Here is a 12278-nt window from a genome sequence, read left to right as displayed (position 1 = left end):
TGCTTAAGAACAGCACTTCCTCTGAACCAAGATCTTGTTTGTAAAACTCAGAATGAGAGATGAAAGACTAAAAAAAAGTGCATCCAAACCAGTAAATGGACTTAAAAACTCTGCTTGATAACACTAAAAACACCACTAAACACCATAGAAGGGGGGGGGACACTAAAACACCATAGAAGGGGGGGGGGATAACTTACCTGGCTAAATGTAACCTTTGTCCAGTGACTTATCAAGGGTAGGCTGTTTATTCAGTATGTGAGCCAGGAAATTCTCAGTTCAGTCACAGATTTAACTTGGTGACATAAGACAAGCCACAATGTCTTAGCCTAGTGCACATCTGTATATTGGGGTTTGATAGAAGTGGCCTCATTTACAAGGCTTGCTCATGTAATAGGTAAATGGGTTGGATTCAGTAGAAATTTCTTCTGATGGAGGGAGCTCAAGCTGTTGTTAGCCCCTCTAAAGACAACATAGATGCCTATCCCCCCCCCACCCGGCCAGGGTTTTATTTTATTTATTTATAAATTAAATTTATGAATCGCCCAATCCCTGAGTTCACAGGGCTCTGGACGATGTACAGTAGTAATCAAAACACAACATGAACATTCAGTACGATCTTAAAAACAATTCCCAGTTGGCGTCCATGAGTCGAATCTTAAGCCAGTTCCAGATTGTGTTGCTGCCTCATAGGCAGGACTGGGAGGAGGCCGAAAGAAAAAATATGGAATAAAGTGGACAGTCCACATGGCTGCTTTGTTCCATTAAAACTTGTTACTCCACAGATAGCTGCTCCAGTGCAGATAGCTGCTCCAGTGCAATCATCTACAACTTAATTATTGCAGTTGGCTTTCGGGTTAGTAATAAAGCTGGTGTATGAGTAGTAGTTGCAATAATCAAACTGATTTATTCCCTTCATTTTTTTAGATATGGTTGTGTCGGGAGTGCCCAAGGAGAATGGAATCCGTCATGCTAGTGAAATTGCAAGTATGGCTCTCGACCTTGTCTCAGTGTGCAAGACGTTCAGAATTCCACACAAGCCCAATATGCAACTAAAAATCCGAGCAGGAATACACTCAGGTACGAGGGTCAGCAGAACTGCTGAGATGCCATAATGGTAGATGGCCAATGTCTGTAATGAAATGTTGACTTTGGAAAGGTGAAATGCTGATCAGGAATATCAGCCTAGGCCAATATTCTTAGATATATTTGCAATATATATTTACCTAGATTTTCGATCATTAGAGGTGAGTTCATTAGGAATCAGAGTGGGATGGCTTCCTGAACTCATAGGATGTGTCCAGACATTATCCTGGATGGGGGGGGGGACAGGAAGTGCAACAGGAAGTACCTAATTAAAGAACTTCCTGTTATAAGGAGGGTTGGCATTCGTGTTCTTCTTTTGGCAACTCTGTCTCACATTCTGATGCTGCTAGTCCATACACTCTTGCAGTGACTGAAATGGAAGTCTCCCACTCACACATAAGTGTTTTGTGTACATTTGATGCTCTGTGAAAAGTACTGAGACTTACTAGTGAATTCAGCTCTCATACTTTATTAGGTGAAGAACAAGACAAAGTTCCCGGCTCACAGGCCGGCTTATATTTGCAACAACCCCCCCCCCACACACACACACCAGTATAGGCTATTTACAGTGGTGGAGAGTTCCATAGGCTCTCGCCCGGGAGCCTAGCCCTCTGATTGGTGCGGACTAGGATTCGCTTGACCCATTGTCTCTGGAAGTGAAGCTTGGGCACTTCGCATGACCGCATGGAGACCTAGCTTTGCACACAGTCGGGAATGAATACATTACACTCTGCTTAAGCACTCCTATCGCTGACAAAACATTCTGGTTGAAACACTTCTCATGATGGATTGAAAGGCACCAGTTACAGAAATTCTGTCCCTGCTTCTATCACCACTTGCTTTATCTGCTAAATATCCATATTGCAGTCATAGCCATCACACTGAAGGCAGGCCTCTTTTGAGGCTGTGTGGGAGTCGTGGGATGAATGTTCGTTTGAGGCCTCACTGCCTTCCTTATGCTCTGTGGTCAGTGCCATTTTTTAAACATCTAGGATTTTTAAAAAGAGAAATGTATATAATCATTTACCCATTGTCTCTGGAAGTGAAGCTTGGGCACTTCGCATGACCGCATGGAGACCTAGCTTTGCACACAGTCGGGAATGAATACATTACACTCTGCTTAAGCACTCCTATCGCTGACAAAACATTCTGGTTGAAACACTTCTCATGATGGATTGAAAGGCACCAGTTACAGAAATTCTGTCCCTGCTTCTATCACCACTTGCTTTATCTGCTAAATATCCATATTGCAGTCATAGCCATCACACTGAAGGCAGGCCTCTTTTGAGGCTGTGTGGGAGTCGTGGGATGAATGTTCGTTTGAGGCCTCACTGCCTTCCTTATGCTCTGTGGTCAGTGCCATTTTTTAAACATCTAGGATTTTTAAAAAGAGAAATGTATATAATCATTTTTATTATTATTATTTATTAAATTTATGAATCACCTCATTCCTGAGTACACGGGGCTCTGGGCAATTTACAATAAATGAGCATACAAAATACAATATAAAATCAGCAATCAATTAGTCCTGAAATTTCAGTCTTCATATGGCATCTATAATTTAATCTAAAACCTGCTCTGGACTGTTCTTCCATCTCATGGGCAGGTTAAGAGGAGGACAAAGCTGGAAAGATGGGGAAAAAAGAAAAGAAAAGAGGAGGGTGCCAGCTATGGTGGAAAGAAACCGTTGCTGTCCTCAACCAAAAGCCAGGTGGAACATCTCTGCCTTACAGGCCCTGCAGAATTGCATTAAGTCCAGCAGGGTCCTGATGGAAGTTGGCTGAGAGTTCCACCAGGCAGGAGCCAGGGCGGAGAAGGCCCTGGCTCTGGTTGAGGACAGCCGGATGTCTTTGGGGCCAGGGATCACCAGCAGATTACTCTCAGCAGAGTGTAATGCTATCCCAGGGACATACCAGAAGAGACAGTCCCGAAGATACACTGGTGCCAGACCACTCAAGCAGGGCTCTAGGCCTTCACCTAGAGCGCGAGCCAGCCGTTGGGGTGTGGGAGGAGAGGCAGGGGCGGCCACCTGCAGCCCAGCCAGGGCAAGAAGGGCGAGGGAAGGGGGCCAAGGGGAGCGTGGCAAGGCAGGCAGACAGGGAGCCAATCCCCGGGGCTGCTGCCAGCCCGCCGGCCAATCAGCGCCCCCGAGCAGGAAATCCCGGCGTTGCCGCCCGGCGAGGTGCTCCTGGCCGGCGCTCCTCCTCTGCAGGTGGGGAAGAGGTGAGGGGCCCCGTCAGGCCGGACTGCAGGGCTGGGTGGTGGTGAGGGGAGGGAGGGTGCGTGGTTGGGGGCGGGGGGCAGGCAAGGCATACCTCCCCCCTGGCCCGCCGCTGCTCATGGTCCTGGGGGGGAGAGGCGCGGCTGAGCGGCTGCCTTATCTGCTCCCTGGCTGGGGGGGGGAGGACAGCCGGCCAGTCCGCCCGCCCGCGCCAACCAGCCAGTCTCCACTTCCTGCTCTCTGGCTCGGCTGGCAGTCGGTGGGTGCCGGAGCACGGCTGGGCTGCGCTGGGGGGGAGGACGGGCCCCCCTTGGCCAGCTCCCTGGCCCGCTGCCATTGTCCGTCTGTCGGAGCATGCTTGGAATGGGCAGCTCTGCATTGCACCCTCGCCGGGAGGAGGCACCAGCCCGAAGGAGGGAGCTGCGGGGAGGGGGGGGAGAGGAGGCGAGCAAGCGTGCACAGCTCTGACTCCTCCAGCTTCCTTCCCTCCCTTTCTCCTCCCCTCGGCCGGGCCGGCCTCACCTCCCTCCTTTCCTCGCTCCTTCCCTCACTCTCCCGCCCTCCCCGCACACGCCGGCTGGTAGGTGGGGGGGAGGAGGGGGACGCCGCCGCTGCCTGTCGGGCAGGAATCCTGGATGGGTGGGAAGGACGGCGGCGGTCCCTGCCTCGGCCAGAGGGCCCGCGGTGGCGCATCAAAGGCGGCCTGGGCGCAACACCCTCTTCCCCCGTCGCGGCCAGCATGGCAGGGCAGCAAGGCAGAGAGAGAGAGGGGGGCCACCAGCCCGGGGAGGGGTGTGTGTGCACGCAGAGGGGGAGGTCGCTTGCGGCCGGTGGGGGCGGCTGGGCTGAGCTGGGGGGGGAGGAGGACAGCCCGCCTACTAGCCCTCCTGCCAGCCGGCCACCGCCTCCGCACTTCCTGCTCCCTGGGTGAGCCTCCTCCCAGCCTGCCCCCGGAGGAGAGGTCTCCAGGCCCCGCCGGGAGGTTGGCATCTGTGCTCGCCTAAAGCGCAGGACAACCTCAGGCCGGCCCTGCACTCAAGGCCTTAAAGGTCAATACCAACACCTTGAATCTGACTTGGTACTCCACTGGAAGCCATCTGTATTTAGAAACCATCTGTATTTGACAACAGAAATTAACATGTGTAATGGTTTAAAGTTTGATTTGTGTGTTTCTTTAAATGTTTGGTAAGTTGCAGAAGAACAAGGGGGGTTGAAAGAGGGAGATGAATGAGTGAGGTGATTGATTGATTGATGACTACGAGTGTATGGGCGGAGCTAAGAAGTGTGTGTGGAGAAAGTCAGTCAGTGTGTTCAGTCAGCAGTTAACTGTCAGTGGTGGTCAGTCAGCAGTCTACAGAGTCTGAGAAGTAGTCTTATTAGAATCCTGTATTAGTGCTTTGAAAGGTATTTAAGATTCTAAAAAGGAAGTAGAATACTTTAGAGGACAAATTAGCAACTGGAGAGACTCAGACCCTAATATTGTCAAAGTGTTATCAGGGTATGAGAGACAGAAGCTGACAGAAACCGGAGTTAAAAAGGGAAAGATTAAACTGAGCTAAATAAAATAAAGACCAGATAAAGTACATTCTGAAGAGAAAGGAGGATTTGAGAGCGAGGAGTCAGAAGTTATTAACATACACTGTTTATTTACTGAAGAGTCAAGTTACAAAACATCTTGAAACCAATATGCTTCTTATACAAATAAAGTTTTATTTTGTTTATTGTTAACCCAGAGTCCCATGCTATTTTAATACTAGAGTCTCATCCTCAGGACCACATAGTTCAATGAAGCTGCCTTAGAGCATGAGTACAATAATTGGGAAAGTTTAATTAATAGGGTTGGAATTAAATTCCTGGTGGCAGTGTTACATACCAAGAGAGAGAGAGAGAGAGATAAATAACAAGAAAGTTAAAGACACACCATATCTAACCACACAAATTAAAAGAGAAGTCGTGACAACGTGTTAGCATGCTAACATTCTGCATTCTCCAAAAATCAGAAAGACGGTTTAAAAAATTGACTTGCAAAATACAAAACTTCCCTCTGCAAATGGGACACTTCCATGGTTTGACAGCTTTTGAACCTTTAGTTAAGGGGATTTTTTTGGGAAAGTAGCAAAATAGTGCCCCTCAGGAACTAGAGCTGAGCCAGTAAATGTTTCTCTTTGCTGCTGGTTATGATAAAAGCTCCTTCACCCCATCCTTCACCCAGGCTATTAGCCCAGCTATTGGTGCAGGGTTAGGGATATGGGGGATAGAAGGATTTTAATAGGCTGTATGTTGCCCAGAAAAACAGGACAATAAGAACAGATTCCTCTGCTAACAGAAGTGGCCGAGTAAATGGAACACAGGGCAGCCTTAGAGCATAGAAATTATTCATGGTACAAAAATTGTATTTCAAATGACCAATATTACTGCTTTGGAAAGAAAAAGATGTAACTGGTTCAGACATGGAAACCCACTGTTTGTCAATGCCGAGGTGACCCTCTTCATATAGGAAGGTCCAGACAACTGTTCCTCTTAAAGGAAAGGTCTTCCCCTCCACTACACATGCACACCTTGTATGCAGAAGGTTGCCACCCTCTGGCCTCACTCTTTTTGTCTGTGGTCACACTTGTCATTTGGAGCAGAGGGGAAGCACCCTATTTCCTCCGAAGGAATTCGACTCGCAGTTGCGAGATCACACATTCCTTTGTGCTCAGCCTGCCACTGTGTGATCAGATGCCACTGTGTGCGAGTGGTAGGGGTTGCCGTTTATTTCCCATGCGCATAAACGAGAAATCGCACCTCCACACTGAGGGTTCCCCATGGAGTATGTGATTATGTGAAAACTGCTAAGCGGGGGGCGGGGACCAGCACCAAGTCGGGATGGAATGATCAGACCATCCCAATGGCTTGAGAGTGTGCTCTAGTGATCAAACAGGGGAAAGTCTGTCCATAGCCCATTGGCAAGCATTAGGACCAGACTTTCCTCGGTGTCTTTTAACTCCACTTCTGTGGCGGAGCAGCACAGGTTGCCGAAGAGTGCAGGATCTTTCCTAGATGTTGCCGTCTGATCATGCCCTTTAGATCCATCAGGCATTCACAGCTATGTCTGATCTAAAGGCACATGTGACCATAGGCGTAATCTTCGTGGGGGCGTCGGGGCGTCAGCCTCCGCCGAAATTTTCAGGAAGGTGCTCAGCCTCCCCCGGGAGCCACCCTTGCTCCTAGCAAAGCAATGCCTCTGGCCCAGCCCCAGCCCCCCCCCCGGGAAATTGGAAAGTCTACACCCTTGCATGTGACTGCAACCTTTCTTGCCCTTTCCATTCTTTCTTATTGATTTAAGTGTCAGACTAGGATCTGGGAAACCCAGGTCCAAATCCCCACTCTGCCATGGAAGTTTGCTGGGTGACCTTGGGCCAGTCACGCACCCTCAGCCTAACCTACCTCACAGGGTTGTTGTGAGGATAAAATGGAGGGGAGGGGAATGATGTACGCTGCTTTGGGCCACCATTGGGGAAAAAATAAATTAAATCCTCTTTCTTTTGTTTAATGCAGTGAACCCTCACTAGATAGTATCCCGCATGCCACAGCTATCATTTTATTCTACATTGTGATGAACGGCAATAAATAGTCATTGAGCTCAAGAATCTTTGATTTGTTTGTCGTCCCCAGGGCCAGTTGTGGCTGGTGTGGTTGGAACAAAAATGCCACGGTACTGCTTATTTGGGGATACCGTCAACACTGCCTCTAGGATGGAGTCTACCAGTGAAGGTAACAGCATTGCTGAACAGATCACCACGTTTTAGATATTCACTATAATGTCATGACATCAATGCCAATTCTTTCTTCATTATAGGAAAAATCACATCTCAGGAACATTGTAGAAATATTTTCAGATCCTTAGAGAAGAAGGGACGATTATCTTTTTCAGGCTGTGGGGAGAAGCAGTTTGCTCCCCAGTTAGGCTTCCTGGCAGCCTCAGGCTCTGCTGGGAATTAAGTAATTGCTGCCCAACCTTCTTTTTCCAACAGAGGCCGTGCCAGGAGGGTTGAGTAAAAATCTACATGCTATTTGCTCTTTTGGGACCACCAGCGTTGTTCCCCTTGGCTGGCCCAAACACAAGCATCCCCTCATCACTGCATCCTTGAGGATAACCTATTTGTAACGTACAGGGCTTTTTTTGTAGAAAAAGCCCAAGAGGAACTCATTAGCATAATAGGCCACACCCAACAGCAGAAATGCATTAGCATATTAGGCCACACCCCATGCCTTCCCTTGGCTTGCCCAGGTGCCCCATGGCTGCAGGGAGCCCGGGCAAGCCCCCCCTTGAAGGGAAGGCAGTTTATTCCCTTGGCTTGTCCCGGCGCCCCGCAGCTTCGGGGAACCCAGGCAAGCCAGCCCTTGGAGTAGCCAGGGGGGGTCGCTCTCCAGGCATTCCCTCTGTATCTACACATGTAGAGGTTTGGGCTGGTAGGCGTGGCCAACTCTGAAGTCAGCCGAAACTCCGTTCCTGTGCGTTCCTGCCCAAAAATAGCCCTGGTAGCGTATTCATCCAAGCTGCTTTCTGTTCAGCATAGGATTCTGTTCAGTATTGCATAGGACTTCTTGCTTTCTTTGGATGTGGCTCTTAGTGCTCCCTTGGTTCATAGCAATGCAACGATTTTCAGTTTAATCAAGGATAGTCCTTATTCTCTACTTCTGGACAAGTCCCTGCCCCCACAAAAGGAGGGAGGGAGAAAGAGCCAGCCAGTCCCACACTTCACACGGCTTGGCTGGGCACCTCTCACAGCTCTGCCAGGTCTGGGCATGGCCATCTGCACGTTGTGCCTGGCTCTTGCAAGCTGGGCATGGCTTGTGCTGGCTGAAAGCCTCCTTCCCTGGGCCAGATGCAGTTTGCAAGGGCTGACAGCTGCTTTTCCCAGGCCACACATGGTCCTTCTATCCTGGGCTGGACAGGCCAAGTAGGGGGGCAGGCCTTTGGTCCACCAGGAAATCCCCCCATGGCTACAGTGGCCAACCAGCCCTTGTACTCTGATCAAGACTAAATGAAAGGGGGATGGCTTGAAACAACTTCAATGTAAAACCAAAAACTAAAACATCTTGTACAGCAGCTTCTAAGCCTTGTTCCAGAACAAAGCAAATCCACAGACTCCCAATCCTGTTACAGTTATTAAATTTAATGGGATGGGTTGGATTCAACAACACCATGTTTCTGCAGGTGAAGGGACTTTCACACGTGGAATGTGACTTTCATGGCTCCACCAGGGACCATTCTGTGCAGTCGTGGAAAGGGGAAGCTATTCCATGGGTGGAAGTCCTTGCACTCTCAGAAATGCACCGTTGGCACTACCCCATCGACCTTTAAGTATAACTCCTATCCCTACAGGTACTGCTTTTCACTTGATCGCATGGTGTTCATTTGTAGTTTTTTGAAGACCAAGGGTAACACAGCATAACTCTCTCTTGCTCCTTTTGATTCAGTCAGTGCTCTTTCCTAAATGAATACCAGTCAGGGAGCAGTTCTGGCAGGTCAAAAGGCAAGGTGCCACTTCTCGTGTGGTGAGGGCTACTCCAAGTAGAAACAGGTCACCTCTCATTTTTCTGCTCACGGGGACTCCTGTCAGGTGAGAAGCGGAATCTTGCAGGTCACAGATAGCTCAGAGATGGAGGCAGGAATGGGCCTGTGGGTAGGCAGTTGGCCATCCTTACCATACCCAAACCAATATCTATTCCCACAGAAGCAGGAAGGGCTTCAGAGGAGAATGTACAGTCTACTCCTGCTCAAGTCCCATTAGAAGCATCAGCATCATGCACAGCTGTCATTCATTTCAAAGGGATACACAGGAGAACTTCTTGGTGGATTGTGGCCATTGAAACTAGGGTTGAGGGCAGGTAGAAAAGGCAGCTCTAAGTGGAACTGCATGGAAGAGTCTTCACTGGCGGATGGAAGGGCTCTTTTTGTAGCAGGAACTCCTTTGCATATTAGACCACACCCCCTTAATGTAGCCAATCCTCCAAGAGCTTACAGAGTTCTTCTTACAGGAGCTACTGTAAGCTCTTGGAGGATTGGATACATTAGGGGTGTGTTGCTTAATATGCAAATGAGTACCTGCTACAAAAAGATTGGGTTAACTTGTCATCAGCTATAAGGACTTGAGACATAGCTGGAGGGATAATGGTATGGGCCCTTTGTTGATAGCTGTGTATGCATGTCCTGAGGTGACCCAAAGAGACACTAAAGAAATCTTAGGGCTCCTCTGTGAGAACATCAATGGGCAGGGCTGTAGCGGTAAACACATGAGGGGGTACTCTGTACTGTAACACTGTTTGTGAGGCAAGTGGTCACTATTTGTGATTAGTTTCTTTTTTAATGGATACAGACTTGTGAGGTGGGAGGTACAGCATCTCTCAATTTTTGTCTCTTTTCCCCTTCAGCTCTCAAAATACAGTGCAGTTCAACTACATACCAGCTGCTGGAACAGATTGGAGAGTATGTATTGGTGTGCCGAGGGAATTTGCAAGTCAAGGTAAATACGGGAGTGTTTTGTGTTCAGGCTTTCCTGAAGGGGAGAAATAAGCTGCAGTCCTCTGGAAGGCTTCCATTTTAACCCCTGAAATGCCAGCATTTATCTGAGATATAGTGGTTTGGGATTCCTCCTTAAGCAACATTTCTACTACAACTAGAACTTGGCTAATGACTTTCCTGAAAACAAATCCATGTAATACCCATTATTAAGACCAATGGAAATTGCACAACACACCACGCAAGCTTTGAGCTCTCTATAATTTTTCATCAGGCTGGATGGTTAAACAAAAGTGTTGGGGGAGAAATGTTTAATGCGAAGATCTGAAGGCCCCTCATTTACACTCTGTGTAGGGTGCCAGGCAGGTGTAAATGGATACAAGTTCCACCCAGCACTACTGTATCCATTCAGACTCCAACATCTCCAGTTAAAGGGATCATGCAGTAAATCATGAGAGAGACCTTTTCCTTGAGACCCTGGAAAGCTGCTGCTAGCCAGAGTAGACAGTACTGATCTTAAGACAATAAAAAATAAGCCATGTTGAATCAGGCCAATGGCCCATCCAGTCCAGCACTCTGTGTCACGCAGTGGCTCAAACCCAGGTGCCATAAAGAGGTCCACCAGTGGGGCAAGAACTCCAGAAGCCCTCTCACTGTTGCCCCCCAAGCACCAAGAATACAGAGCATCACTGCCCCAGACAGAGTGTTCCCTCTATACCTTGTGGCTAATATGGACCTCTGCTCCATATGTTTATCCAATCCCCTCTAAGTGGTCTGTGCCTGTGAAATACCTCTCCCTTGAGGCGCATCTGGTGCCTACTTTACAGTCCTTCAGGTGCCAGGTTTCGGGCCAAAATATTTCTTTCTACTCAGGTGTAGAAAGGGTGTTCTATAAAAAGGGTTCCATCTTCATTTTGGTGGGGTTTTAATGGCTTTCTGACCTGACTTGTTGAATGTATTTTTAATTCCCATCTTGTTTTGCTGTGGGTTTCTTTGTTTTTTTGGTTTTTATGGTTTGATTATATTGTTGTTACTTTGTGAGCTGCCTTGAGTAGGTTTCTAGAGTGGCAGAATATAAATTCTCTAAATAAATAGGTAATCCCTACTTGCCATGAAATTTAATGGGTAACCTTTGCCAATCACTCTCTCTTACAGGGTTGTTGTGGGGTTAACAGGGAACCATGAAGAACCATGTGCACCACCATGAGCAACTTGGAGGAAGGGAGGGATAAAAATTGCACCAAATAATTTTCCCCCCAGCCAGATCTGTCAACAGATTAAGGAAGTTTTAGCTGATTACCCACTTGCCTTTTAGCTGATCAGTCTTCACTGTAATTTCATTTGTTATTCAAAGTTCTTCTTTTGAAACAAAGGAAGCACATGGAACAAATGACAGCTTCCATTCCTTCTGATGTTTCTTTTTACATTCTCTGCCACAGTCACACATAAGAACTCAAGTATCATTGAGATATCCTTTTTCTCCTTAACTTGCAGTCCCTACTGGTTAAACTGGCATTTTGGTTGATTAATCTTCCAAAGCAACCTTGCAGACCTAATTCCAGTGGCATTAAAATAATGACACTGAACTAGACCTTACTTTGTAGAGCTTTGTGGTCTCTATTGATATGCATTCTGTTTCTCTTTTTAGGGGAAAGGTGATATGATCACATATTGGCTGGAAGGGAAGAAGGCTGGTGCCATTCAACAGAAAGCTTTAAGTCCTTCCACAGCATCTCGATCTTCTAACCAAAATGCTTTACATCTGATCCCTGGAGTTGTGTAGAACAAACCCACCAAAAAGGATCTGGGCCTGCCAGTGGCTGCTGCTGGGCGTGGCCCTGATGAGTTTTCTCTCAAAGACCAATAGAGGCCTAGAAATGGTCCTGCCCTTTCCCCCTGCCTTTTATTAAGAGAAACCGAGGCTTGAAGGCTGGCAATAATATTGTCATTACCTAGTAACAACACAGTGACCACTGAAGAGGGCATTCGTTTCTACAATGTACAGCTTCTGATTCTATTATGGGGGGAGGTTAACCCTCCATTGTACATATCTTTTTTAAGATTTTTCTGCAAACGTTATCCACAGATGAGGTCATGTTGAGAATTAGATATATTGATATCAGAATGAGATTATTAGGAAATTTGAGGGTGGGTGTTATCAATATGCTGATGATATCCAGGTCTGTATGTCTGAGCACTCAGATGCTGCTGTCCTGAAACAGTGTCTTGACATTGTGGTTCAAGTGGCTAAGAGAAAACAAGCTGAAACGCCATTCAGATAAGATGGTGGTGATGGTGACTGATAAGGCAGACTTTCTTCAGGTAAGCAATTTGTTAACCCTAGATGGAGTAGGACTGTCATTTGCAGAAAAAGCAGAGAGCTGGAGGTGCTTTTGAACCCAAACTTGTTATTTGAAAGACTCTTTGGCAGTGTTGCTCAAAGCAGCTTTTAACAATTATATCTGA

General features: G+C 47.5%; 1 protein-coding gene across 1 annotated transcript in view; it reads left to right on the top strand.

The window, feature by feature from the left end:
- The window catches only part of LOC107114522 (atrial natriuretic peptide receptor 2-like), a 56002-nt gene extending 44407 nt beyond the window's left edge, over nt 1-11595 (top strand). The window contains exons 20-23 of the mRNA XM_015416034.1: nt 925-1077; nt 6962-7060; nt 9725-9816; nt 11461-11595. Of these exons, the coding sequence (XP_015271520.1) occupies nt 925-1077; nt 6962-7060; nt 9725-9816; nt 11461-11595 (479 nt within the window). The remainder of the gene's footprint in view (nt 1-924; nt 1078-6961; nt 7061-9724; nt 9817-11460) is intronic.
- Nucleotides 11596-12278: the final 683 nt, after the last annotated feature.

The sequence above is a fragment of the Gekko japonicus genome, unplaced genomic scaffold, assembly GCF_001447785.1.
Source record: "Gekko japonicus isolate JY-2015 unplaced genomic scaffold, Gekko_japonicus_V1.1 scaffold226, whole genome shotgun sequence".
Classification (NCBI taxonomy): domain Eukaryota; kingdom Metazoa; phylum Chordata; class Lepidosauria; order Squamata; family Gekkonidae; genus Gekko; species Gekko japonicus.
This window is presented reverse-complemented; position numbering and strand designations above follow the sequence as displayed.